At 35.1% G+C, this 27,919-nt stretch overlaps 4 protein-coding genes, 1 long non-coding RNA gene, 1 other non-coding gene and 1 pseudogene across 6 annotated transcripts; 4 read left to right on the top strand and 3 right to left on the bottom strand.

The window, feature by feature from the left end:
- Positions 1-75: 75 nt before the first annotated feature.
- On the bottom strand, positions 76-3,203 carry LOC7460535 (NADH dehydrogenase [ubiquinone] 1 alpha subcomplex subunit 13-A). Its single transcript, XM_002297799.3, has 3 exons — positions 2,833-3,203; positions 580-651; positions 76-477 (listed from the first exon to the last, which is right to left on the bottom strand). The coding sequence occupies exons 1-3, from the start codon at positions 3,045-3,047 to the stop codon at positions 333-335; spliced, it is 432 nt and encodes a 143-aa protein (XP_002297835.1). The 5' UTR covers positions 3,048-3,203; the 3' UTR covers positions 76-332.
- Positions 3,204-6,610: 3,407 nt separating this feature from the next.
- On the top strand, positions 6,611-11,396 carry LOC7482777 (chaperonin CPN60-2, mitochondrial). The gene is made up of 16 exons (XM_002299259.4): positions 6,611-6,859; positions 7,155-7,179; positions 7,288-7,419; positions 7,884-8,043; positions 8,255-8,526; positions 8,772-8,876; positions 8,995-9,081; positions 9,171-9,341; positions 9,427-9,495; positions 9,719-9,796; positions 9,937-10,032; positions 10,183-10,282; positions 10,365-10,468; positions 10,688-10,793; positions 10,891-10,969; positions 11,069-11,396. The coding sequence occupies exons 1-16, from the start codon at positions 6,822-6,824 to the stop codon at positions 11,169-11,171; spliced, it is 1,725 nt and encodes a 574-aa protein (XP_002299295.2). The 5' UTR covers positions 6,611-6,821; the 3' UTR covers positions 11,172-11,396.
- A 1,060-nt stretch (positions 11,397-12,456) lies between these two features.
- LOC127904912 (uncharacterized) lies at positions 12,457-13,641 on the bottom strand. Its single transcript, XR_008058342.1, has 2 exons — positions 12,852-13,641; positions 12,457-12,748 (listed from the first exon to the last, which is right to left on the bottom strand). It is a non-coding gene; the product is annotated as an uncharacterized LOC127904912 (long non-coding RNA).
- A 6,536-nt stretch (positions 13,642-20,177) lies between these two features.
- Positions 20,178-20,249, top strand: TRNAT-UGU (transfer RNA threonine (anticodon UGU)). The gene has a single exon. It is a non-coding gene; the product is annotated as a tRNA-Thr (tRNA).
- A 1,092-nt stretch (positions 20,250-21,341) lies between these two features.
- LOC7460533 (dirigent protein 18) lies at positions 21,342-22,490 on the top strand. Its single transcript, XM_002299258.4, has one exon. The coding sequence runs from the start codon at positions 21,487-21,489 to the stop codon at positions 22,321-22,323; it is 837 nt and encodes a 278-aa protein (XP_002299294.3). The 5' UTR covers positions 21,342-21,486; the 3' UTR covers positions 22,324-22,490.
- Positions 22,491-24,014: 1,524 nt separating this feature from the next.
- Positions 24,015-25,036, top strand: LOC7482775 (dirigent protein 16). The gene has a single exon (XM_024611692.2). It carries the CDS (start codon positions 24,110-24,112, stop codon positions 24,851-24,853), a length of 744 nt encoding a protein of 247 aa, XP_024467460.1. The 5' UTR covers positions 24,015-24,109; the 3' UTR covers positions 24,854-25,036.
- Positions 25,037-25,487: 451 nt separating this feature from the next.
- On the bottom strand, positions 25,488-26,393 carry LOC7460532 (hydroxyethylthiazole kinase-like; annotated as a pseudogene).
- Positions 26,394-27,919: the final 1,526 nt, after the last annotated feature.

The following is a 27,919-nucleotide window of genomic DNA, read 5'->3' as shown; positions in this document are numbered from 1 at the left end:
TCATAACCCCAGTATCCCGGCTTCAGGTGTTGTTACTTCCACATCATTACCAGTAGGATGAAATTTACCACAAAGTTTGAACAGGAAGACAGTGCTCCAAAGGTCTTTTAATCTTTATGTTCAAGATTTTCTGGTAATGAGGATACAATGAAAAGGAAAGAAACAAGACTACTGTAGGCAGTATTTTCGGGGCATCTCAGAAGATTAATAGCTTAAATTTTATTCCATGAGAACAAAACAACACTGAGTGACAGAAGACACTTGGATGACAGGAAAAAAACGATATTGCTTGACAATTAGACATGCACCATAACAAGATGCAGATAAAAGTGTCACCAGACCTCTGGACGCAGCTCGCCAGTTGCTGGGGGCATCCATCTCCCAGAATTATAGACACTTTCACCAACTTTCCAACCAGGAACATCCTTCATTACATCTGCCTCGTATTCAAGATACTTCTTCCACTCCTTGACGAATCTAAATAGAGGAAAGTAGGGAGAAAGGAAAGACATGGATATTTTATAAATAAGAGGTGGGAAACACATTAGGAAGTGATGAAGGAAAAGAGCTGTTTCCTACCTTTCATCTTCTTCAGCTTGAAGCAGAGGCAGGATCGCCCTGCGTGCAGCATACTTCTCTTCCTTAAGTGCCCTGCAGAGTGCGAATGATTTAAGAACAAGTTCACAATTGCTAAAATGGCCTAAAAAGGAACTTGGAGGCTTTGCAGCATAGCTATATCACCGATCACTACATACAAGGCTAAAGAGCACAAGGGTGCTTGAACTACTAAAAAAAAGTATAGAGTACAAATTCATGGTGATTAAAACTTTTCTTATACAGTACACAATAATCGGGGTTTCTTACAAGAGGTGGGCAGTCATATGTACACCTTCAAGGTCGAGTACTCAACTAATCCAGCCTCTTGAGGCTCAAATTGAGATTTAAACTTGTATATGGGCAAATATGCATAACGTGCACTGAGATTATGCTTTTACTTTAGAGCTGGAAACATGGAATATACATTGAATTCAAAATGATGCTTACTTTCTATATTTGTCTTTCAAGATGCCTCAACATCCTACTCCTCACGTGAGACTATCCATATGTATATATCCGACAAGGAAATAAACATTGACATGGGTATTGACCCCTCGGATAAGATGCACCATAAGCCATAATCTTCTGAAATATTTCTTGTATAGAAATCAGGCTACGACAACTAAAATGACAACTTCAAGGAATGTCAAGAAATCACCCAGCTGTGGTTTCCAAAAACAGGATTTTTTTCTACACCTTAAGAAGGAGAACACAAGGAGGCCAAGTGCATAAGATTTCAAAATTCTAGTCTGCCCAGGTTGATTCTCATCAAAGAGCAAAATATAATCTGCAGGTGATGCGTCCATTGCAGCCGCATTCTGAATACAAACAGTTTCAAAAGGAAAGTAAATATAACAACGAAAAACCTTACTCTAAGCATTCATCTAAGCTAGTTTTTATGTTCAAACTGTTTACTTGGATTTTGGACAGCTTTGACAGCCATAAGCAACACACTAGCTCTTTCAAAGGAATAATCTTTCACTTTCCCACCAGTACCAGAGACGACAACACCAAACAACTTACTCAAAACATGGTAAATCAGTGTCTCCTCATCGAAACTGAAAGTTTTTCCTTTCACTGTCATTCACAAACCTCAATTTACTTTTAGCTCAGGTGTGTTCAAGATTGAGTTTCCAAAAGCATGGTCTAAATGCCTTGAGGTTTCAGAACCATGGTTTCTGGAAAAGTCACAAAACATGCACAAACCTGCTTTTTTGACACAAAACCTACCTATTGCCAACTCAACCAATCCCAGACATGTTCTCTCCCAAGTCAAAATAATAACCATTTTCATTATGTTATATTAATTATGCAAAATTGCTAATTCCATGGAAAACATTAGCAAGCAAAGACCACAAATCACCAAAACATTTAAATTATACTTAACTCACCTTCTCAAAAATCAAAGATAACACATCTCCTACACCATGTAGGTGAATGAACAGAATCAACTTTATCACAGCAATTCACTTCTCATTTTGATTGGAAAGGTTGTGGTTTTTGTACTTGTCTATGCTTTTAGTGCAGATTTTGTAAAAGTGTATTTGAGGGGGGAGAATCTACTCTCAACTCTTTTAAGGATTTTGGGTTGAAAGTAAAAGCTATACATTTGTAGCATACTAAAGAGCATTTTGCCAGTGAAGGTAGATACAAATATAATTAATTAACTTGGACGTTCCTTGGTGCCTCTTGGTGCTTATAATAACCGATTTCTATTCTTTACCCATCAGAAACTCGCTCACAACCCACCTAAAATCTGAAATTTTCTAATGTCCATTTGAGAAATAAACAAAATTCATCTACAAGAAACCATGTCCACTCACAAGGCTTCATAATTTCTACCTGTCACCCTTGAAAACACAAAAAAAAAAAAAATAATCTTGGCGACCACTCAACACCGCAATCAAAATAGGAAAATTCTAACAAAATTCCAATCTCATAATGCTAACACTATGATGAACCGCGATAATCAGCCGCATTGTAGTGCTAATTTCACAATCCAAACAAATACAGATGCCAAGAATTGTCACAAACAGAACCGTTAATTTTGATAATTTTAAAGTGCCAAGTAAAGAGTTCCTCACAATCTTCAATCTAATAATCCAATCCAGATCACACCAAAAAATCCAAATCCTTCAGATTTATAACTTTAATTCAAAATAAAACAAAACCCAGATACCAAAACCAATCGAAAACCACAAAAAATCGAAAATTGAAAAATAAAACAGTTTTTACCTGCGGATCTTGTTGCCCTTGCCGACTTCGTACATGCCATAAGAAAAGGCACCAAAAGCAGCGAGAAAGATGGCCATAGCACTAGGACCTTTGCTGGGGATCCTACGAGCGAATCGGACAGGAGCAAAACCACCAGGAGGAGGGCCGTCTTGAAGGATAGGCATGTCCTTCACGCTTGCCATCCCTGGCTTGTTTCTTATCACTGCCTCCGTCATTTTCTCTTGATGTTGCTCTTTGTTATCTCTCTCTGGTTTTTTTAGTGAAAGATTGGTTTGTTTTTAGGAAAGTGAAGACCGAGAGATGAACAGTGGAGAGAGCTTGGGAGGAACAAATGCGATGGTGTGTAGAGGGTTACACACGTGCGTGGTCAGTCGTTGCTTGCCATCCCATTGCAACTAGCTTTTAGTACACGTGTGTTATTATTACTATAATGTTTTACACTATTTTTATTTTTATTTTTAGATATTTTTTAAAATATTTTTTATATTGAAAAATTATCTTGCAAAAAGAGAATACAAAAACATGATATAACTAAATAAACAAATAAATATTAAGTTTTTTTAAATAATATCATATTAAAAAGAGAATATAACATTTAGGTCTTAAAATGTTTGAAAAATAAAACATTAATTTTTTAAAAGTTAATAATATTGTAGATACAATAGAAGCTTTAAAAAAAATAAAAAATTATAGATGGACAGAAAAGCAACGTGTTCTTGTTTTTGTTGTTCATTGAATCAATAAAAAAATCTGAAATTCATACTCTATAAATTATATGAATAAAAAAAATATGTTTATGTGGTGTTCGTTGTACGTTAAAAAATAAAAAATTATTCTATGGTGGTGGTTGAAAAAAAATATTATGATGCTATAAAAAGAAAAGTTCTTGTGGTTTGTAAAAAATTAAAAAAAGTTATATAAAAAATTTATTGAATATGTTATATGGGAAATACAGCATTGGGTATTAAATCAGAAAATAAAAAATAATATACAAAATATTGTGTAATAAGAAGAAGAAAAGTTATATAAAAGACACATAGGGAAAAGTGAACAAAAATTAAATAGAAAAAAAGTATTCGAGATTTTATTTTAAAAGATTATGAAACATGTATTAAATAAATGTGTAATGGTAATTTGCATAGTTTTAAAACTTGGTATGGCCTAGCGGATCGACCTGGGACTGGAACAGGGCTGGGTTGAAGAAAAAATAGGGGAAAAAAAACTAGTGTGACCCGGTTGACCCGGCAAGACCTGGTCAAAAACCCGGTTGCAACCCGTTGACTTTTATTTTATTTTTTTACTAAAACGATGTCGTTTTAATTTTTTTTTTTAAAATGACCCGGGCGACCCGGTCAAAACCCGGAACCCGGACCTTGGACTGGACCGGGTCTAAAAACTATGATCATTTGAATAATTTAAAGATATTATAATCAAAGAGTATTATAATCAATAAAATATTTTTACAATATTTTTTATACATAGTAATTGATTTGTCATTAATAAAATAATTACATCAAGGTTGTTATAAATAATAAAGGAATTGCAATTTACAAATTTCTGGAACTGCAACCATTGTTGTGGCATAAAATATAAAGGTGGGAATGAAACCAAATATATTGATATCTTGATTTTTATTATTAAGAGGATTTTTAGGCCAGTTTCATATTAATTTGGATTAAATTTCTTTAAATGATTTTAAAGATATATCTTTTTTAAAATTCAAGTTAAGAAATCGAAAAGGAGAGAAAACATTTTTAATTATTAAATTTATCCATATTAGGATTTTTCATGATATTTTATTACAATTAATGATCCACACTTATATATTACATAAATATTAACTTCAACCAAACACTTTGAAATCTAACCATTCACATAGCAATTTTCTTTTTTTTTTTTACTGAAAAGTCGCTTTCCATTCAAATTTATCCGTATTTAGACTAATGCATATGTAAAATAAATTATTTTTTTAATTTTCTCCTCAAAGATCTTAAATGATAAAGTGAGAAAGGCATTTGAATGCTACTACTTTATAAGCGTGCGATAAACACCGTTGCATGGACAGAAATATAGTTGTTTTTTAAAGTAGTTTTTATTTATAAATATATTAAAATAATATTTTTTTATTTTTTAAAAATTATTTTTAATATCAGCATATTAAAAAAATCAAAAAATATTAATTTAAAGTAAAGAATAAAATTTTAAATTTTTTTAAAAATACTTTTAAAATACAAAAACAAACAGAATTAACCCTATTGAAATAAGCAGGATATATATATATATAACTATTGAATTTTTTTTTCTTTTCATTATTTACATGACAAAAGTAAAATTTAAACTCAAGACCTCTCCCTTCTTTTAGGACTATTTTATGCAGATATGTTTTGGCTCTCTTTAAGATTAACACGAGAGGATTTAAAAGAATAACCAGCATGCCCAAATGTTATTTCTTATATGTATCAAAAAAGTTATTTTCCTAGTAAAAAAAAAAGAAAACACAAGTAAAATTGATTACAAGCAGCGTACCAAAATTTTAAACATTCCATTTTCATTTTAAAAAATCTCACAAAAATACAGCCATGAAGAAAAAAATCTCAAATACATTTTTTTTTATTCATTTTTAGTATATGTGGATACATAGTGACGATGAGTGTCCACTCTAGCATATGGTAGGCTCTCCAATATTATTTTTTTGGATTCAAAGAAACTTCACCCTCTAGAAAGCGCACTTTGTGGACCCAGGTGTGCGAGTAAAACTCCGGCTGTTCCAGGCTCTTACAAGAAGTGCACGCCTTGACTCGAACTCGAGACCTGCTGTGCAGATCTCCAGCCCTTTGACTCTCTAATATGTATTGTCTTACTATAATCATATAGTGAGTTTTACTCTTTAAAAAAATGTCTATTTGGAAAAATAAGTATTTTTTTGTACTCATAAACGACTAAGATCCTCATCTCCTATCTGATCAGGGATAGTGACATTATTATAGTCCCCAAGGTGAGAGGTTTGGATAGTCGCACATGGCTGATATCCTCACAAACAACGTTAATGATAATATGTTTCCTTACCCGTATATGGTAGCTTGTTCAAAAAGTATTGGCCTACTATAACCACATAGTGAATTTTGTCCTTTTAAAATGTGTTTCTTGAGGGGAGAGATGTTTTTTGTGCTTATAAGCGATTAAGACCTTCATCTCCTAACCGATGTAGGATAATGATATTATCATAGACCTCAACACAAGAAGATGTAGTTGTTGCACGTGACCGCCGTTCCCACATACAACTCAAATGATGATATGTGTCAACATCCACACATGTAGATCTCCTAAGAGTTATTATCCCACTATAATCACATAATTAGTTTTGTTCTTCTAAAAAATATTTTTTTAGATGAGAGGTGTTTTTTGTGTTTATAAACAATTAAGATTCTCGTATTTTAATCAATATGAGATAATAATATCATGCTAAACATTTGAAATTGAAATTTAGGTCATTGCCATGGCCCTTTCTAATTTTTTAAATTAAAATTTCATTCTTATATTTAAAGATATTTCATTTAGGTCCCTAATAAAAGTTTGTTTATTACACTTGTGCCCCAAATTCTTCCACTTTACTTTTTTTTTTTTGCCCTTTTATTTTTCTCACTTGGACTCACTACTGGTAGAGAACTTGTGTTCGAATCTCAATCGGGTGGATATGAAAAAATATTTAGCCAAAACCAAGCCGGGTCCAACCAACGGCAAACCTCGTTTAATAATTAACCGTGAAAACTCAAACTCACAAGAGCACAAAACCCTAAACCCTACCAATAACTAGAAGCTGCCGCGCTGCTTCTAGAGCCTTCTCTCCCTCTACAAAAAGCACAAGCTCTCCCCTCGCCCAGCCTCCTGCTTGTGCTCTCTCTGTCTATATCATTTCGACAATACTTCCTCAATAATCCCAAAAAGTTTCTTTCTGTTTCTTCTCTCTTGTAAGTTTTAATAACACTACTATGCACCGCTTCACTTCGAGCCTCGCTTCTAAAGCTCGGTACTTTCCTCTTTCTCCTTCATTATTTACATCTGGGTTTTCGTTATTTTCTTCGCTTTCCACTTGGTTGCTGAGAAAATGCACAAATAAAAAAAAATGGAAGATCGGAACTCGATGGATATTCTTGAACACAGTTGTAGTTCATTGGCTAAGTGGAGCTAAAACTGATCCATCAAGAACTTTGTTTGAAATTGGATTTTATTTTCATTCACATCGTAAACAACCTAATAAAGATTCAATTTTGTGATTTCTCTTGCTTCATAATGATGGGTTTTGCCTTTTGTGGGTTTCATAGGATTGCTAGGAGCAGCACCAATCAGGTTAGTGCTGTTGCTTTTATCGGTTTGATGTCCAGTTTTTACATCATGTTCGATCTGATTCCGGCTCTCCTGCTGAAATTCCAATGACTTTTGCGTGTTTTTTATCAGATTGGAAGTAGGTTGAGTTGGAGCAGAAACTATGCTGCCAAAGACATAAGATTCGGTGTGGAGGCTCGTGCTGGGATGCTCAAGGGTGTTGAAGAGCTAGCTGATGCTGTCAAAGTCACCATGGGCCCTAAGGTACTGACACCAATTGCCTGTTTGATCATGTTTTACTGATGTTTGATGCCCTTGAATACAATCTTAAGAGTTTCATTTTTTGGTCCAATAAAGTACAGTGAGATTTTAATTTTGTAGCAGGCTGGTGTTATTAGACTTTTTCATAAATTGAAACTATATATAGTCTTCAATGGTAACACTGCAACGGGAAATATGTTTTTTCTTGGTAGAAACTAGTGTTGCAGGAGCTTAATAGATCAACAATAGGGCTTGTCCAAATGCTTTATTCTTTGGATTTTCCAAGATAAATGTGGATGTTTCTTTTCCTCTTGCAACATCTTATCGAGGATGATGAATCATTAATGCATTTGAGTTTCTTTGGTGGACCTTAGTTATTTTTTGCCAAACTTTGTCTCTGAAATGATAAAATGAGCAAGTTGATTAATAAATAATGAATGTCATTCTTGGTAATTTGTGGTTTGCAGGGTCGCAATGTGGTTATTGAACAAAGCTATGGTGCCCCTAAAGTGACAAAAGATGGTGTGACTGTTGCTAAAAGCATTGAATTCAAGGATAAAGTCAAGAATGTTGGTGCTAGCCTGGTGAAGCAGGTTGCAAATGCCACCAACGACACTGCAGGCGATGGTAAGGTTTCTTCCCCTTAACAGTTGTTATCTAAATATTTTGACCATCTGGGACTTAGATTGGTGCTGTAGCATTTGGTCATTAGTTTAGGATTTTATGCTACAGGTTCTAAATCTAGTGTTTATTTTTTTTTCATATTTTACTGCATAGTTTTGCTTCTTTGTTGGTTCTGTCTCACTGGGCAATGAGAGCTTTTCCAATGTGTTTGCAGGGACCACTTGTGCTACAGTTCTCACTCAAGCAATATTTACTGAAGGATGCAAATCAGTTGCAGCTGGAATGAATGCAATGGACCTAAGACGTGGTATCAGCATGGCAGTTGAATCAGTTGTTACCAATTTGAAGAGCAGAGCAAGAATGATCAGCACATCTGAAGAAATTGCACAAGTTGGTACAATATCAGCAAACGGGGAGAGGGAAATTGGTGAATTGATAGCAAAGGCCATGGAGAAGGTTGGCAAAGAGGGAGTTATAACAATTCAAGTAAGTTGTGCATTGTCTTGATACATTTTTTTCTGTGTTCTGTTATTGATACTTTTCTCGATAGTCTCTTGCTATTCTTTAAGTGTCTTGGTACTGTTATGAAGGATGTCAAGTTTCTGAGTACTGTTTTTCTTGACACATGCAGTGAGTTGCTAATGGCTACTTATCTCATTCCATTAATCATTCTTTCTTTTTTTTGTGTCCAAAATATTCATTTGCTCTTATCCCATGTCAAACTGTTGCAGGATGGGAAAACATTATCTAATGAGTTGGAAGTTGTTGAGGGGATGAAGCTTGACAGGGGTTATATATCCCCTTATTTCATCACAGACCAGAAAACCCAAAAATGTGTAAGTTTTTACTTCTGATTCCAATCATGACATTTCTTGAGATCTAGGTGGTGTCCACATGATAGAATAGTTCAAAGTAACTGTTTCTATTATCTTTTCTATACCTGTGCACAAACAGGAATTAGATGACCCTCTCATTCTGATCCATGACAAGAAAGTCTCAAGTTTGCATGCTGTGGTGAAAGTCCTAGAGTTGGCTTTAAAGGTACACATTTTATTTCCAATCACTTTGTTTTTGGAAGCTGGAGCACACATACAGCGCTGTTCATTTTTTGCTTAACTGTATTTGTTCAGAGACAAAGGCCCTTGCTGATTGTTGCTGAAGATGTGGAAAGCGAGGCCTTGGCAACTCTTATTTTAAATAAGCTTCGTGCTGGAATCAAGGTCTGTTCCATTAAGGCCCCTGGTTTCGGAGAGAACAGGAAGGCCATATTGCAAGATCTGGCTGCACTCACAGGAGGCGAAGTGAGTTTACTTCTGCACATATATTGAATTCTTTGTGTCATATCCTCTAGTTCCATTGAGCAAGTTCTTAACTTCTGTTTTGCAGGTTATAACTGAAGAGCTTGGCCTCAATCTTGAAAATGTGGATTTGGATATGCTTGGCAGTTGCAAAAAGGTGAGCTCAAATTGTTGACTGTGTGTTGTAGTTTACCTCGGGTACTAGCACAAGCACTGCATGGGGAGCCAGATGGGCTGGATTGGGATTGGGTGGAATTTAGTTTAGATCTTGTGGGCAGTAGTGAATGCAAGACATTGAAGAGTTAGAATCAAGGCGAGGGTGTGGTTGTCTGTAAAAAGTGTGTATTTTGATGCATGACCAGTTGGGTTTTGTCTTATAGGTTACAGTATCAAAGGATGACACAGTTATTCTTGATGGTGCTGGCGATAAGAAGTCCATTGAAGAAAGATGTGAACAGGTCAGCTTTGCTTCGTCGCTGGACTATGTTTAGCCATCCTCAAGGCATCCTTTCCTTTCAAATAATAAAAAAAAGAACAAAAAAGCATCCTTTGATGCAAATGAATACCATGATTTTTGTCTGTTGCTCTGTAATTACAGATCCGATCTGCAATAGATTCAAGCACTTCTGACTATGACAAAGAGAAGTTGCAAGAAAGATTGGCAAAGCTTTCTGGTGGTGTTGCTGTGCTGAAGGTCTGCCTACTACTTTGCATACCCTCTCCTATTAACTTACAAATACAATTATGGGCATTTACTCTAGCCAAGTCATCTATCTTCTAACTGGATTTATTGCTTAAAAGTTGTAAACTGGGGTCACTAATGAAAATTTTGCTAATATTGCAGATTGGAGGAGCCAGTGAAGCTGAAGTCAGTGAGAAGAAAGATAGAGTTACAGATGCCCTAAATGCCACAAAGGCTGCTGTAGAAGAGGGTATTGTGCCAGGTAAATTTTCCATCTATCTTTCCTCATGTTATATGGTAGAATTAAAATCAACGATCAAACCTCAAGCTGTTTTCTTTTGCAGGTGGTGGTGCTGCTCTTCTTTATGCATCAAAAGAGTTGGATAAGCTTCAAACTGCAAACTTTGACCAGAAGATTGGTGTTCAAATTATACAGAATGCCCTGAAGGTTTGTCCTTCATCATGTGTGTGCATGTGTATAAGTGTGGTTGGGTGCTGTATACATAAATATTTATTCTTCAAGATTGAATCTGGGTGCAAGTTTGAAGATCCATGCACTTTATGATTCTGCGTATAGCCACGCATGAAGTATTACAACATTAATGTGAATTTGATGACCTTTCTATTATGTTACCACTGAATCCCAAAATTGAACCTCCAATGGCAGACTCCTGTGCATACAATTGCTAGTAATGCGGGAGTTGAGGGAGCTGTTGTTGTTGGTAAGCTATTGGAGCAGGACAACCCTGATCTAGGGTATGATGCTGCCAAAGGTCAGTGATTTTTTTCTTCTTCTTAATTTTGTTGTTTACTTAATCCACTGGTACCCATTTTTCAACTAATTTGTTTGGTACGTTCATGTATTACCAGGTGAATATGTTGATATGGTGAAAGCTGGAATTATTGACCCACTGAAAGTAATTAGAACTGCTTTGGTCGATGCTGCCAGGTAATTCTTTAACTTCTATTAGGTTTGGGGTTTGGGGTTTGGTTCATTATCATCTCTAGCATCTTGCCGAGAAGCACTTACTAATTTTTTTGCTTTCAGTGTCTCGTCATTGATGACAACAACTGAGGCTGTTGTAACTGATCTTCCGAAGGATGTAAAGGATGCTCCAGCAATGGGTCCAGGCATGGGCATGGATTATTGAGGTTGTTTTTTAGACATTGATCCGAACTGCCTGACATAAATATTTCACCCTTTGTACCCAAATCAGTGAGCATTGTTCTTCTGATCGAAAGACATGTAATCATAGTGAGCAAGTTGCGGCATGTAGGTAGTGTTCGATGATTGGATAATGGATTTTTGTTAGGGAAAACTTGCATGTAAGGCGCCCTTTTCCTCAAAATAAAACATCCTCATCTTTGTAAACCAAGAGCTCGGTCTGGTAGTTCCCTTCCTTATGTTCTCCTGCAAGAAACACCATCCCCACGAACCATTTCTACTTGTCTTGCTTAGTCCTTTCCAGTTGTAGACAGAAACGAGAATGCAACAATGCGATAGCTAAGACAGTACACCGCAAACTAACCCAAAGGAGCCTTGTGGTCATTTGAGGATATCCCCTGCCAAATTTAAATATTTATTAATACACATTTTACCCGACCCCGCTATGAGGAAAAATAAGATGCTCCCAGGAGTTTTTTTTTTCACCAGAGGAATTCGCAATGCTGGTGTTGCCTACGGCCCTTGGAGGAGCCCAGTTCAGCTGATCGCTTGGCTACTAAGGAAGAGGCTACTTGCAGAGCAGATCTTGCCGCTTGGTTGTAGCAGGCTACCTCACAATGCTGTTGCTTGGCTGCACCAGGCTTGGGGGTTTCCTCTATGCCTTTTCATTTGTACAAGCTTCCTCGGCTCCGAGCTGTTTCCTTCTATAATATTTTTCTAGGCCCACAAGTATATTTGGAAGGCAGATGAAAATTGAATGAACATGACCTGCTTACATGCTTCAGAGTTATTACCGCAGTCATCCTATAGCTAAATTGTGTTTACATAAACAAGCAACAAAAACTTCAAGTTGATTACCTGACCATGTTGGGTCAGTTTGAAAACTCATTTCTCTCAGATTTATTGTATTTGGCCAAATTGGATAAATATCCTCGAACAAAAGATCATGGGACTTGATCCATACCCCCAAAATCAAAATCAAAATCAAAGGTCTTGGAACATATACAAGAATAGCAATCAAAATGGAAGTACACGACTAAAATATATCTGATAAACCAGACCAAATTGCAGTTGTTGTTTCCGGGCTATTTAAGAGTGTGGTTACAGTTATTTTTCAAAATGTTTTTCACTCAGAAATACATTAAAATAATATTTTTTTAAAAATGCTTTTTAAAAACAAACAGCAAATTAATTAAATTTCCCTTTGTCCATTTTACCAATCATTTGATCAAATCTGAAATGATGCCGTATTTATCTTTACAGGCAAAATATATAAAAAAAATTGTGTATTTTCCTCGTATGGACGTAGTTGCAATTCCTTGAACGACCAGATCTACACGGTCAAATCTAAAAACCAGCTGAATGATCAACATCAGAACAGAAACAATGTAAAACAACACAACGTATATTTTGTCTTTCTGGGGAAACAAGATCAGCAAGGATGCGATCTTGTCAAGCATCAACGGATCTTTCATGCAGTTATCAGTTGGGCCTGCTGCAGCGAGTCTTTCTACTATTAAGACAGTGCTTCCAAGGACAATTTGCTTAGAGCTCCTTGTTTCCCTTAAGAAGACGATGATTCCATAATCACGTTAGCAATTGCCAATAGCACAAGACTAGTAAAACTGTCCGCCATTTTTAACGTTCAAATTATTCAAAGAATTACCTGGTGTTGCAAAGCTTTCACGCAGACCAGCTGTAGCGTCATCGATTTTCTCGGATCAAATGAGGGGGATGATATTACCTTGCCATTCGAAGCACCATAATGAGTTTCGTTTCCTTCAAGAGTAGCATTCCTGTGTTTTTCTAATTCTCCTTGAAGGGCAGAGTAATGGTATTCGATGAGCACTTTTGTATCAGTAGTTAAGCACCGGAGGAAATCCATGATTAAAAATTTGCTGATTAAAAATTCTTATCGAGTTAAATTTTAATTTCAAAATTTTGAAATTGATTCCTCCAAAATTAAATCTAATATAAAAAAAATTAAAATATTAATATTTTTATTAACCCAAAATCAAACCCACATTTCCACAATCTGCCCTCTTTTGCATTTTTGCTGCCTGTGTTCTTTCTTCTTGTCCGTTCATATCGCAATGCGGGGCGACGTAAGGTTGGTTGAAAAGAGCGGGGCCAACCAAGACCCCCAGAGAAAGCTTTGCTCGATACCCAGGAAAACTTTGTCCTTATCTCTTGTTGATTTTTATTACAATCCCAAATCAAAGCCAAAAACATCCCCAATCAATCTCTCTCTCTCTCTCTCTCTCAACTACTTGTACGAAGAAGTTTGGAAGCATAAATTAACCAGAGAAGAAGTTGAGAAAATAACAAATTATGTTTGTGGAAAATGACACATGACAGAGATAGGTGGAATTGAAAGGGACATATGGGTTTGGTTTCTGGAGAAAGAATAGAAAGGAAGATATGCATATGGGGTTCCTTTTTTCTGGAGAAGTATAGAAATGGTCTTTATTATTTATTGTTTTTTTTTTATAGAAGTCAAAATTTAATCCTTTTTTTAACAGCAACCATATTAGCAACGATAAATTCGTTGTTGATTTTTAATATATTAATTTATTTTTTAGTCTCTGATTTATTGCTAATCCGTTACTAATATTAAAATATATATATATATATATATATATATATATATATGTTACTAATTTATTGCTAAAATTACATCTAAATTATTTTGATACTAACATTCTATGCTAATTATTATTATTTTTTTTTTCCGGTGGTGGTAGCCTATCATATATACAACGATGATTTTAATAGATGTACATGCGCGAATAGAATTGGGCAGGTTGTATTAAACTTCACAAAAATGAAGACATTATGAAGCGCAAGTTTTTTCATTGTTGTTAGTACTACAATGTCGCTTCGAAACTAAAATAAAGATATGGTCTCTAAACAATGGTAAGAAAGAGGAGCAATTGTCAATATCATGATGTATTTAATTTTTTATGCTTCAAGAATAAACCAAAATTAATGGCCTTAGAATCATGAAGGTTCAACTTTCAATTCTATCCAGTACTCATATTTATTTCATCGTGATCAAGATCAGATTATACAGACAGACGGCTGTAATTCGTTTTCACTCTATCAAGTTAGTGGTTCTCATGCAGGACTTGGTAAAAATCTCTAATTATATTACGAGTTGCCAAGAAAATAAAGAAGAATCATCCTTTAATCTGATTTTAGCAATAAACTATAATGGGGCTGGGGTTTTCAAAACAGTAGTAATTAAGTTGAAGCTGGTCAAAAAAGTTTATGTACCTGAATTCCATTTGATTGTCCATAAGAACGAGATCAAAAGAACACCCAGCAAGATGAAGATAAAGAGCTTCTTTTCCATTAGTGGCCTCTTGAACATCCGTTGTCATTTGTGTCCCAGCTAACAGCTTAAATCTCCGAGTATTGGTGTCTCTAACAGCACAATAATCATCAACAAACACAGAGACATTATACCTGTAAACATAGAAAAGATAGCAAACACTGTGGTCTCTGACATAATTCATGGTAAACAACCATTATTTAAGAGCAAAACGATCTCAAGACAGTAAAAGTTTTGGCACATACCCCTGATGTGGGTCTCCAAGAATATCACCAGTGACGAGTGCCTTGTGACGCACCAAGCATTGCTTCACATTACCAATCTTCTGACTGCCTTCAAGATTTGTATCGCCCGAGTCAAGAAGACTCAATCTTGATTCCATAGCTTCTTTATAATTTAATAGTTTGATTTCTTCCGTAATTAAACTGTCTAGAACTCGCCTCATTCCATCATAGCCTTGCAATTGTTATCATTTATAAGTTTTGTAGAAAGAAACTGAATTTCTTGATCAACTTGGATTTGATCTTGATGTTTAATTCATAGTAAAAAAAAAAGTTAATAGGAAAGAACAGGTATGTAATATAAACTGAAGAGAGAGAACGGTAAAAACTAGGTTAACTTGCGATACAGGATTGAGAGGAGAAGTAAGACCGCAAAGAAAACGCAGAAAATAACCATGTAAAAAAGCATATTTTCTCCCAAATTTCTTCTTGATCTGCGAGGACGGTTTGAGGGTGGAGTTTTGTCGATTTTGGGTTGCCTTAATGTATCGGCTTGTTTTTTCCTTAGAAATTTAACAAATGTTGTCCCGGGATCCATCTTGAGAGGCTGTGTGGGAGAGGGAGATTCAGAGGTTGAAGAAGAAGGAAATGTTAATGAAGGTGAGTTATCAATGTGCGTGTAAGCGAGGAGTTTGTTAAATTGACATGTGAGTGATGTTGAGGCTGCAATATGGCTAAATATTCTGCTGTTAATTCTAACTCGGCAGCTCATGTAACGGCATTTTGGCGGGAAAGAAAGTTAATTTCACTGGCTAACTTCTTTATTATTATTATTATTATTTTATAAACGAGTCTTAATTATTGAAATTGGTTTGTACTATGTATGCTAATGCGTTGAGTGTTCTTAAAAATAACTTTTTAATTTTTTTTTATTTTTGATATTAATATATTAAAATAATTAAAAAACATCTAAAAAAATTATCAATTTGATTTTTTTAAATAAATAATAGCTTAAAAAATACTTTAAAAAATAGATTGAACTACAAAAACAAACACTACTTGATATAAAATATAAAAGACTGGGATTTTCAATGCTTTGAAATATTTTTTTCTTACATGATAAAATCCTACCATGCAAGATCTAAAAAAAAAAAAATGATCGGTAAGAATCTACATCCAAAAAAAACATTGAAAATAACCATGTCTTTGTAACTATATTTCTATAATGGTCAACACTAATTTCAATGCTCCATTTAAATACATGATCATATTCAGTAATAGTTTTATTTTATTTGATGTATTTTACCTTGATGAATATTATATTTTATTTAAATAGTATTATATTTTCTTTTAAATATCATTATACTTTTATTAATTTTAAATATTATTTATTACATCATGAATCTTAACAAAAACAAATGGATAAATAAAGAATTTTCGTAGAAACTATCAAAAATCTTGCGTGATTAGACTTGCCACTAGAACCAACCCACCATTGCCACTAGGAGTAGCAGCCTACCAAGTACCAGCATCCGTGGCAAACATCGCAATGGCAGCTCTAGCCACGCTGCTGCCTCCAGCCCCTGAGAACATGCATCGTGATCTCCATTGCTTTTCATAACCCAAATCTATCGATTAATAAAAATCCTTTATTATTTAACATGACAATCCACTCATCATTTCTTATAAGAAAATTAGACGGAATCCCATTAAAGAGGTCACATTGAAAAATAAAACCAAGATAAAAAAGCTTGATAAATAAAAATAAAATTACTGGAGGCGCCATAATAAAAATAAAATAAAAACACAGTTATAAATCATGTAATTAATCCTTAAAATTATAGTTATAAGATCTCACCGAGGTAAGTTAAACTAATTTTTGTTATAATAAAATAAAATCATTTTTTTAAATTAATTCAATTCAAAATCAATAGCCAGTCCGAGTTTTCTAATTATGCCTGTTACAAAATTCTGCTGCAAGGACCATGCTATGTGTGCATGCCGTTTCTTGTGCAAAAATTCTCTAAACTAATTAATTGTTCCTTTTCCCTTTCTCTTTTCACACTCCTCGATTTATTTCTGATATTTTGATTTCCTTGTTGACAAACTTGTTCAAATATATAATACAAACACATTGTTAAATACTAAAAGAATAAAATAAAACTCATAAATGCCAAAATCTCAATTTCACGAGTCTAATAATAATATTTATGTAAAATAAACATTTATCGTTCTTAATAATTCTGAAAACAAACTGGCATGTTGTGCAAGAACATGTTCATGCACGAACTTGCCGCGCCACAGATAAATGAACCAGTGAAGTCTAAAATTTGAGTATGCATAATATATAATGTTTTTATCTGGGATTGCAACTAGCTCTTATAATTAAAAACCTGTTGCCTTCTTTCGGATAGTCAAGGAGATGGTGTGAACCAGCCCACCTTGCACTTTAGCAGACGATTGAAACTAGGAAATAATCTCTCAACTCTCCCGCTCTCCAGGTAGCATATTCCTGATTCACGAGACACACGACGAAGTAACATTTCCTCTCTTTTCTGATCATCACTAGACACTTCTGAGAAGTAATTATCGTTCTCTAGAAAGAAAATGCAATTTCTTTGGATTCCGCAAGGCAAATTCTCTGCTGGAACTGATACTGACCGGCCACCAGATGTCAAAAAGATCAATTGGTCACTTAAGCTCTGCACACTACGCAAGATCATGCCTGCGTTAGGACCCACCTCGTATACACTGAAGCCGTCTACTTTACAATAGAAACGCTCAAAATCACCCTCTTCTATGTCATCCTCTTCATCATAGAAACTTTCAAGATCGTCATCATCTTCACCGAAACGTTCCTCTTCTAAGTCGTCCTCATCTTCATCCAAACGTTCCTCCTCCAGCTCGTCTTCATCCAAACGTTCCTCCTCCAGCTCGTCTTCATCATGATAAACATAACAAACGTTATGTGCAAGAATTATCAATAGTTCACCATTGACTGATTCGACTAAATACGGCTCATAGAAAACATGTTTAATGGTGGCGATATCATGTCTCAAACGTTCAACCTCTATGAACGGATTACGACCAGCATTCGAAACTGGAATGAACTTTATTCTCACCTCATCATCCTCTGCCAACTTAAAGATGTGCGTCTCAACATGTTCGATTTTTTGTGATAAGACGCACAAATCTCCATTGTAAAACAAGATATCACGGAACTCTATGTCGCGATTAGTTTCACGGGGAAAGATGCTCCAACACTTGTCCCCAAGTCTACACAGCGCCAAATTCCCACAGTTGTTCGCTTCAAACTCGTTAAATCTCAAGGCAATGATGGATTTTGAAGGGTCTGCAGAGGATAGTTCAACCCTACGAATAAACTCAGCGACATTGAATCCTCCCATATTGAAAATACAATTGATGACAAACGAATAGTAATATGGAACTAAAGTTGATAGGGATGGAAGTTGGTGAATGGCTCCTGAAAGTGGATTGAAAAGGTAGATTTCTGTGTCAGGAATTGGTTTAAAAGAGAGATAACTCGAGTACTTTGTATCGCGAATATATTTCCCTTCCTTGGCAATAGCCAACCAACCCTTGGATACTTCAACAGACACCCCTCCTAGCAATACCTCTGGCAAATTGCGTTCATGCACCTTGTTTCTCGATAGGTCATAAAACTTCAAGGACTCACACTGCGTGTCGTGGGGGAGGAGTAGCCATGGTAGTTTATCAGGAACGGCATCTATGATAACCCTATCATCTTCTGGAACTCCCGGTTGACCAAATCCAATATCGTCTTTGCAGCGATTGGAAAATAACATCTTGATAAAGGATGGCAAACTGCAAGAAAGATATTCTCCCAGCTTTCTATACAGATGAAACAACACTCTTGCATTCATATCTAACGAGAAAATATATAATATTTTATGAAAGTCTGAATAATAATATGATTTTCAAACAAAAATAAACTAGACAGTGTTATTTATATTAGTTATAGACGTACAATCCTTTATAAAAAAGAATTTCTATTTAAAAATTACTTAACTAATTGAATCCATCTAGTATTAGGATTACTAACTAATAAAATCCTAATTAAATTGAAAATTCTAATCTAAATAGAAAAGGTGAAACACAAAGACAACGCACCGTAACTTTAATTTTACGTTTACTATTGGTCAGCATAAAACTGACAACGGACTGCATCAGAAATCCCAGTCCCAGTCATTGATTCTTTATAGCTCCATCCTTGCATGTTTTCATGCTCCCTCATGCGTACAGAAAGCTTACTTAGAAACGTTATTGATCTCCCCTTTCTTTTGTTTATCAAGGTGCTCTAATTATCCCAATCAACAATCAATCCGCTAAGTGCCAGAAAATATTATTTCATCCATGAAAAAAGTGCCAGAATGTCTAATTATATACCACCAACTCGATTTCTTACTGAAAAAAGTTCGGGCGTGATGCAATTTTAAAATTTAGAAGGGAGCTTGGCATGATTACGATTGAAGGGTTCCTCAAGTTAACTTCTTTAGAATAAAAACAAATTTTAGAACTCCTCACAAACGAAGAGTTATATGATAGCCAGGTGAGTTCGCTCCTTGCCTGACCACAGGCATACAAATGCCTTTGCCAAAACAAAATCAGAATATTGACTTAGGTGAATTGTCTCCTTATCTGTTTACTCATTACGTTGTGTTTTGTTTTAATGGTCACACGGGATACACTCACATCTCGAACCAATGTGGTCAATGATATTCTGGATCTTCCTGCCATTTAACAAATCAGAAGCTACGTTCGACTTGAAAAAAAATCATGGTAATAGTTCAATGAAAACAAATCCCTGAAATGAGCAGCTAATCCCAGAAAATTGATACATGGGTTTATTTTCTGTATACTATATAGAGTCTCAAATTATATGTTTGGGTTGTACAGATGCATAAAGCAAACAGTCCGTGTAACAAGTACTCGGGCAGAATTCATGGAAATAGTTCACCATTAAAACTCAAATTTCATGCCACATAAAGCTTCTTAGAACAAGTACTACGTCATTGGTAGAAAAAGAACAATCCGATTACATACATCTGGGTTGTCACATGCAATCATATCCCCATAGCTTAGCTTAATTGCAGAAACAGTAGGTGTGTTCATTCAGATCCACCTCTGCCTCCTTTGCTCCTTCGTATGTGGTTTGATTTAAAGATTGTCAATGTTGTTTCCTACAAAAGTGACATCAATGCCAGACTATTTCCGTAGTTAAGTTGCTGTGATGAATCCATTTTTTAACTGACAGAAAAGTATACACTTCCGTATAAAAATGGAAATATCAAAAGCTTTTCCATATTTGCTTTCACTTTTGAGATGTTAGATTAGTGTAGCCAAAAAGCAAAACTACTTGAGTAATATTTCATGGAGGAAACTCGGGTCATGAATTGCCCCTATAGCTCAGTGGTAGAGCGTCAGTCTTGTAAACTGAAGGTCCGTAGTTCGATCCTGCGTGGGGGCATTCATCTTGATAGATTCAATGTTTTTTTTTCTGAAATTATAAAAACCAGAAAGCATGATCACAAGGATCGAGCAGCCGCCTTTTTTAGGCAAGACCATGAAGAGCGGATAAAGAGTTGGTTTCTGATGGGCACCAAAACCAAGCCCATAAAGAATAATGAACGGTCGAACCGAACCTTACCCATAAAAAACAAAATAATATTTTTTTATTTTTTAAAAATTATTTTTAATATAACACATCAAAATAATCTAAAAACACTAAAAAAATATTAATTTGAAGCAAAGAAAAAAATAAAATAAAATTTAATTTTTTTAAAAATATTTTTAAAATGTAAAAACAAATAGGACGAAATGTGATTAAACTCAATTCTCTCCTTTTATACGTTTCATGCAATTAAAAAATTATTATTTTTAAAAAATACTACCCGATTACATCACCAATTTTTTAATTGTTCTTAGCAAAGTGATCTACAATTTGGTGGTCAAACAACTTAAGAGATTAAACTGAAGTAGACGTAGCTAATTTGTCACTTGATTGGGGTGTTTGACCACCAAATTATATTATCAATTCAACTAGTTGGATTTGAATTTAACACGTACAAATCTTTAGATGAGATAAAATACAATTAAATTTGTCAAAAAAATCTCTCAAACACTAAAAAGATAGATTTAAATACCAAAAATATTCAATAAATAACTAGAAAACAATCAATTGAAAAAAAAAAGTTAAAATCTGAAATTAACAAGGAAAAAAATCTAAAATATAGGTAAAAACTTCAAAGGTAATTTTTGAGGATTTAAAGTGGAATTTAGCAAGAATGGAGCGAATAAATTTGGAACGTGAAAGAAAGCTCAATAAAAGTTCAATTTTTTGTAGAAATTCACTTGTAAAATTTGAATTGAATTCAATAATCAAATAAAAATTTGAATTGTTTTAAGTCAAACTATTTATTTAAACAGCTTCTTAGACTGTTTTTATTTATCAATCTAATCCACAAAGTTCTTGGCTAATTGCTCGAGTCATAGTGGTTATGGAATACATCACAGTCTGGTAAGGTTCTGGTCCTGTGATCTCCAGTGGACCTCAAAATCATTGTACTTTTCAACGACTCCCTGTCCGCCATTTTTATTTTGCATCGAAAGGAAATATTCTTGAAAGACCATTTCTCCAACAACTTCACCAGTTCACCTCCCTGGTCTAATAACAACTCCATTCAGTCTATCTTCATATACAGAGCATGGAGTGCACATGCATCCAAAATCTTCATCCTCAATATCCTAGACTTCCAGTATACCTATACACGCACATTGAGATGTTCAAGGAACCATCAGCTTCCATTCTACTGGCATTGCTAATTGCTTTAGCACAATATCCAGCAGCAATCTGCGCTGCGGTTGACCCTGTAGCAGCAACCGGAGAAGAACCAATCCTTGAGTTATATATGCATGACATTCTCGGTGGCAGCAACCCGACAGCTAGGCCAATAACCGGCTTGCTGGGTAACATATACAGTGGCCAAGTGCCCTTTGCAAGGCCAATAGGGTTTGTCCCGCCAAACGGTGTAGCCATCCCAAATGCCAATGGCGTCATTCCGACTGTAAATGGCATAAACGGTATCCCACTGGGAACTGGTTTAGCTGGCACTACTTTTGCAGGACAACCAAATGGTCAGAACCTCAATGGCAATCCTCAAACCCAATTAGGACCTGATGGGTTGGGACTTGGCTTTGGAACGATAACTGTTATAGATGATATACTAACCTCTAGTCCGGAACTGGGGTCACAGTCTGTAGGCAAAGCTCAAGGTGTATATGTGGCAAGTTCAGCAGATGGGAGCACTCAGATGATGGCATTTACAGCTATGTTTGAAGGAGGTGAGTACGGTGATAGCCTCAACTTCTATGGCATGTACAAGATCGGAAGCACCATGTCACGTCTGTCAGTTACCGGTGGCACTGGTAAATTCAAGAATGCTAGGGGTTTTGCAGAGGTCCGATCGCTTATACCTTCTGGTCAACATTTCATAGATGGTGCTGAGACATTGCTAAGGTTCACAGTCCATCTAAGCTACTAAGAATTTGTGAAATTTGAAGAACATGTTTGAGTTGTTTGTCTTAAAGTGTTTGTGAGCATGGCGTCATGATTTTCTGCCAACATTTATCAAGTCAAAGACATTTTATGTATTTCCATCAATGTTTCTTTTTGCAATTCTATTTGAAAAATCTTTGCAAGCGTGCTCTAGGGATTTGATGGCATATAGAGGACAGTTTTCACGTATTCATAAGAAGTCCCTCCCCAGTTATGTGTAGCAATAAACCAACAACGACTTCGATGGATATCCTACTGAGGTAAACATATTGTCCTCAACAACAGATGCAAGGTTCTGTGTTTGATACAAGGATATATATTTCAAGCCAGAGGGGAAATAATAGCTGGAAAATAATATTCATGTAACATCCAACTAATAAAGAACTTGTGCCAGAAGAATTTTAAAGGAAAAGAAAAGCTAAAAATAATATTCATAAAACAATCCAACTAATAAAGTACCTCTGCCATAAGAATTTTAAAGTTCATCGGTTTTCATTCCAACACGTTGGTTAAAATTGTACATGTCATTCAAGTATCCTGAGGTTCATCAGCTCTTACTTCAATGTTCCTGTTAATATTGTACAAGCTGGTGAGACATGTCTTTCTGCTTGTTGATGGACTAGAACCTTTCATCCCTCTCCAACATTGCCACAGGAGGAAAAGGAGCTTTAAAAGAAAGAACATATTACAGCACATACGTGGAATGTTAGCTATAATAACAAAGCTAAAATAAGAATATTTTTTCTCATACTTCGAGAAAATTTCTCAACAATCACCCACTCCAGATCTAACCTTAGGAGGCTTCAACTGACCAAGTATCTCCTCTTTGCACCAACTCCACCATGTAACCATGAAGCATGACACAAAAACTCTAAAAAGGTATTAAGCACCTGATCATGATTCCAAAGATTGTATCTTATGCAGATTTTTTTTTAATGAATAATATGCAGATATGTTAGAGAATAACTGATAATGGCTCATAGAGTTTTCGATGCGGATCAAAGGTTGAGGGAAGATTCTATTTTACAATCGAACATAAGCATGGAATTTGTCAGAGTGATTGTTAGCAAATTTACTGTCGACCTTTCCAAGAGACAGGATTTGGTAAGTAAATAATCTGCAAAACATTTTGATCAATGCAGAAAAATGTACAAAGCGTTATACAGGTTCACTTGAAATGAAGTCCAAAAGAGCTACAAACAGTATAAACAAGCACTAACATATTATCCTGTTATCCGCGCTCTGGGCAGCAGAAATTTTCATCTTCGGCATAAAAATGGTCCAACTAGCATGAAAAGGCTTGCTAATATGGTTTCCCTGTAATGGGGGCCCTGGAAGAGAGAGTTCAGAGTAAGAACAAACTCGCATAGCACCAATAATTTACCACCAGTATCTACCTAAAACTAAATCAGTTGAGGGCAAAAGACTAACGATTTCGAATGGGTGTAATGTGATCAAATAATTTTTGTTAGTGGAACATGATGTTGAAGAACCTATTGTACATCAGACTCCATTACCGCGTATTAGCTATACTAATAAAGAAAATGAAGATATACCTAAAACAGAACGACTTGAACTTCCCATATGGCTATAACTAACACACTCCAACAACTTCAACATCTCTGAAGCCTCGCAACCACTCCATCTCAGTCTGCTCATATCCTTCTATTTAAAGAGCTTTAACTACAAATCAGTTGCAAACTCCTTCAAGTTTATTTCATCTACAAAATCTGTTAAGACTCCCACGAACATTAACTACAAAAAATCACAAGATGTTCAAGCTATCTTCTCCATGTTTTTTCATCGTAGTGCTAATTGCTACCCTACACACAGTAACATGTGTGGCTGCCATCAACCCAGCACCGGCTGGAGAAGAACCTGCTCTTGAGTTGTACATGCATGACATTCTAGGGGGCAGTAACCCTACGGCACGGCCAATCACTGGCTTGCTAGGGAATATATATAGTGGTCAAGTACCCTTTGCAAGGCCATTAGGATTCAATCCTCCAAACGGAGTGGCCATCCCCAATGCCAATGGTGCCCTTCCAACTGTTAATGGTCTCAATGGCATTCCACTAGGAACTGGCTTGTCTGGTACAACTTTTGCAAGTCAGAACCCAAATGGTCAGATCCAAACCCAACTTGGACCAGACGGATTGGGGCTAGGCTTTGGAACAATCACTGTCATTGATGACATTTTGACCAACAGCCCTGAGTTAGGGTCGCAGCAACTGGGAAAAGCCCAAGGAGTTTATGTGGCTAGTTCTGCAGATGGGACCACACAGATGATGGCATTTACAGCCATGTTCGAAGGGGGAGAATTTGGTGATGCCCTGAATTTTTATGGAATATACAAGATTGGTAGCACAATGTCACGTTTGTCAGTGACCGGGGGAACAGGCAAGTTTAAGAATGCTATCGGATTTGCTGAAATCCGAGGACTTATCCCATCAGGTCAAGTAGGCACCGATGGTGCACAGACATTACTAAGGATCACTGTCCATTTGAAATACTAAAAATACAAATGGATTAAATGCTGGTTTGTTGGTGTGAAATTAATGTGTTCATGGTTTGTGGTTTCTCTTGGTTAACGGGCTCTCATACTGCCAGATGTATCAGATGTTGCAACTGAAATGGTGTGAAAATGGAAAAAAATCTTGATTGATTTTCCCTGCGAATATAAAAGATTTCCTACTTCAGCATCTGTATATCACCAAAAAAGCTATACAAATTGCAAAACAAGAACATAAACCAATAAAATGACGCTTTTATCTGTGTTCAATAGAGACATCTGAATCCGACCTGGTAGCTGGGGGTATAAATCTAAAGAAAAACTCTACAAAGTCCAGGCTTTTCTGAAAGACCAAGCTTATGTTTGAGACAACAAAAATAAAAAGGGAATTCATGAACTTTCTTTACTGACTGAGTGCCTCGGAAAAAGTAATGGTAATATGCCAGATTTCACACTAAGAAGTATCAAATCAGCTTAATTTCTCAATAATTTAATAATTCTTTTATGAGCAATTGCAGCAAACCAGAGATTAGGATCGTCGCAGTATAAGTTTTAAACAGAAAATTAGCATCCCTCTCCCCCAAAGGGAGGGGAAGCGGACAAACAGTCCCAGCCAACATTTTAGAATCTACACAAGATGGAGAAGCTCATTTTTTCTAGAAAACTGTGAATAAGTGGTCAGATTATTGCCTGATACAAAAAATGTAACGTGGCTAAAGTAGTAAAGATCGATCACTTCTCTATGAACACGATAAAAAGCTCAAAATCCGACATACCATCTTCATATATAGAGCTCCTCCAGCGCCATCACAATTCACAGGCTGGTAATCTTTAAACGAGAAGATACAGAAGCTTGATCAAGATTATACAGGGAATCGATAAAGTGCATTCGCAGTGAAGCTGGACCGTTGGCCATGTCCATTCCCATCTCTCCAGCAATACCAAATATGGACAATGCTGAAGCTGTTGCTTCTAAAGCATGCAACGGATCGACAGCAACAAATGCAGCGATGAGGGCAGTGATAGCACATCCTGTTGCTGTGATCTTTTGCATCATGGGAACTCCATTATGAGCACCAACAACTTGGTGGCCATATGTAATGATATCAACAGTCCCTGATACTGCGATTATGGCACCACTTGATTGAGCCAAGGTCTTTGCTGCTTCCATTGCATCCATTGACTCATGAGAGCTATCTACACCCTTGAAAATGAAACTCAATCATGAAGCTGAAACGAACATAAAACCCCCAAAAGAAATTGAAAGAAAAACTAAGACTCCCATGTTGTAATAATCCAATAAAAACAATTTCAAGCATGGTAATTCTAGTTTTGCAATTTTCACAATGGTGCTGAATTGATATTTTATAAATTCTCGTGTAAGGAAAAACCCAATACCTTAGTGGCTCCAACAGAAGCCTTTGAAAGAGCAATAATCTCGGACCCATTTCCTCTAATAACACTAGGCCTCAAACCCACAAGCTCCAAACAAGCCTTAACCGGAAACCAGAAGCTCCAGCAGCAACAGGGTCAAGAACCCAGGGTTATATTATGAGTATATACTCCCGATATTTTCTTTTAATTTACACATTTTTATTTTTTTATCTTACAAGTTACATTTTCTTACTAGAAAAAAATAATGTGTATTTTTGATAAATACAAGATGTAAATACAAATTATTTATATCATATATAAAATAAAATATTTAAAAATAAATTACAATAATCTCTTTAAATATTATAAAAATATAACTGCTATTTAAAATAAATAAACTAAACAATTTAAAAATAATAGAGAGATGTTTTTAATTTAAATATAAAAAATTAATGCAAATTAAAAAAATATATAAAAAAAGAAAGGTGTTAATTAAAACTTAAAAAAATTCAAAATCATAAAGAGAAAAAAAATAGAAGAAGTCAGGTTTGTGCTCCTGACCAGCTATCTAAGGCTACGTTTGGGAACGCGGCTGCGGCTGCGTTCCTAAAAATTTTGAAATTTTTTTTTTATTAAAATTTAATATGGTTTGTATGTTTTGGATCGTTTTGATGTGCTGATATCAAAAATAATTTTTAAAAAATGAAAAAACATCATTGGCATGTATTTTGGCACGAAAAGTTATTTGAAAAGCACCCGCAACCACACTGCCAAACACGCTCTAAGTAGTGTTTGACATTTCGTTTAGGAAGTGCTTTTGAAAAAAATTGATTTTTTGTTCTTCAAATTAATATGCTTTTTATGTTTTTCATATCATTTTGATGTACTGATATTAAAAATAATATTTTTTTAAAAAATTATTTTAATGTATCTTGTAATGAAAAGTATTTTGAAAAACAACCGTTACTACACTTTCAAACACACATGCGTAAGCATGTAAACCCCAGTCCACTTGTCTAAAATGTTTTTTATTTTATTTTTTATGTTCAGTCCTTTTTTTTTTAATACTAGACGAGAGGTCATTTATAATGGTAAATGACCTATAATATTTTTCGATCATTTCTGGTGACTAGAAAATCAAGGTTTGAGTTTGGAATTCTAAAACTTTATTTTCACCAAAAAGTACTTGAAAAACACTATTAGAACATAAATAAATCAATTTTTCAATTCAAAACTCCTAAATAGGTCCAAAAATACAAAATTAAACAAAAAAAAATCTAAATTTGAACCTATTTTTTTATGCTATGATAAATAGTGAAAAACACCTCTATAAATTTTTTTTCATCAAATAAACTTATTAAGACTAAAAACAAGTTTTTTTACTATTGGAATGTCAAGAGCCAATAACTTTTTCTTTTTCTTATTTCTCAAACTAGGAATTTAAAAGTCAAATGAAAATTCACACCAAAACACATAATTTTTTAACTAAAATAATTAAAATAAAAACTGAAAAAAATCTCAAGGTTTTTTTTTTCAAAAGGCACTGAATGAACAAAACCATGTAAAAAAAAATTACATTTTTCCCTCGCTTTCCATCTTAGTCCTTTTATTTTTATTTTTTTATAAATATTTATTTTTTTGTAAAATTAAGAATCAACTCATTCTTATTTTTTTAACGCAAAATAACAAAATCAAA

This window comes from Populus trichocarpa, chromosome 1, assembly GCF_000002775.5.
Source record: "Populus trichocarpa isolate Nisqually-1 chromosome 1, P.trichocarpa_v4.1, whole genome shotgun sequence".
In the NCBI taxonomy this organism is placed as follows: Eukaryota; Viridiplantae; Streptophyta; class Magnoliopsida; order Malpighiales; family Salicaceae; genus Populus; species Populus trichocarpa.
The sequence above is the reverse complement of the archived record's forward strand: the minus strand, read 5'-3'. Positions and strand labels throughout refer to the sequence as shown.

What these genes read in the sequence shown, in the direction of transcription:
- LOC7460535 (XM_002297799.3), bottom strand. Translation starts at nt 3,047, where the DNA reads ATGACGGAGGCAGTGATAAGAAACAAGCCAGGGATGGCAAGCGTGAAG. An exon ending in AAGGGCAACAAGATCCGCAG is followed by an intron (nt 652 to 2,832) that starts GTAAAAACTGTT and finishes CGCACTCTGCAG; the next exon opens with GGCACTTAAGGAAGAGAAGT. An exon ending in CAAGCTGAAGAAGATGAAAG is followed by an intron (nt 478 to 579) that starts GTAGGAAACAGC and finishes TCCTCTATTTAG; the next exon opens with ATTCGTCAAGGAGTGGAAGA.
- LOC7482777 (XM_002299259.4), top strand. Translation starts at nt 6,822, where the DNA reads ATGCACCGCTTCACTTCGAGCCTCGCTTCTAAAGCTCG. An exon ending in CTGCACTCACAGGAGGCGAA is followed by an intron (nt 9,342 to 9,426) that starts GTGAGTTTACTT and finishes TCTGTTTTGCAG; the next exon opens with GTTATAACTGAAGAGCTTGG. An exon ending in TTATACAGAATGCCCTGAAG is followed by an intron (nt 10,469 to 10,687) that starts GTTTGTCCTTCA and finishes CTCCAATGGCAG; the next exon opens with ACTCCTGTGCATACAATTGC.
- LOC7460533 (XM_002299258.4), top strand. Translation starts at nt 21,487, where the DNA reads ATGGAGTGCACATGCATCCAAAATCTTCATCCTCAATATCCTAGACTT.
- LOC7482775 (XM_024611692.2), top strand. Translation starts at nt 24,110, where the DNA reads ATGTTCAAGCTATCTTCTCCATGTTTTTTCATCGTAGTGCTAATTGCT.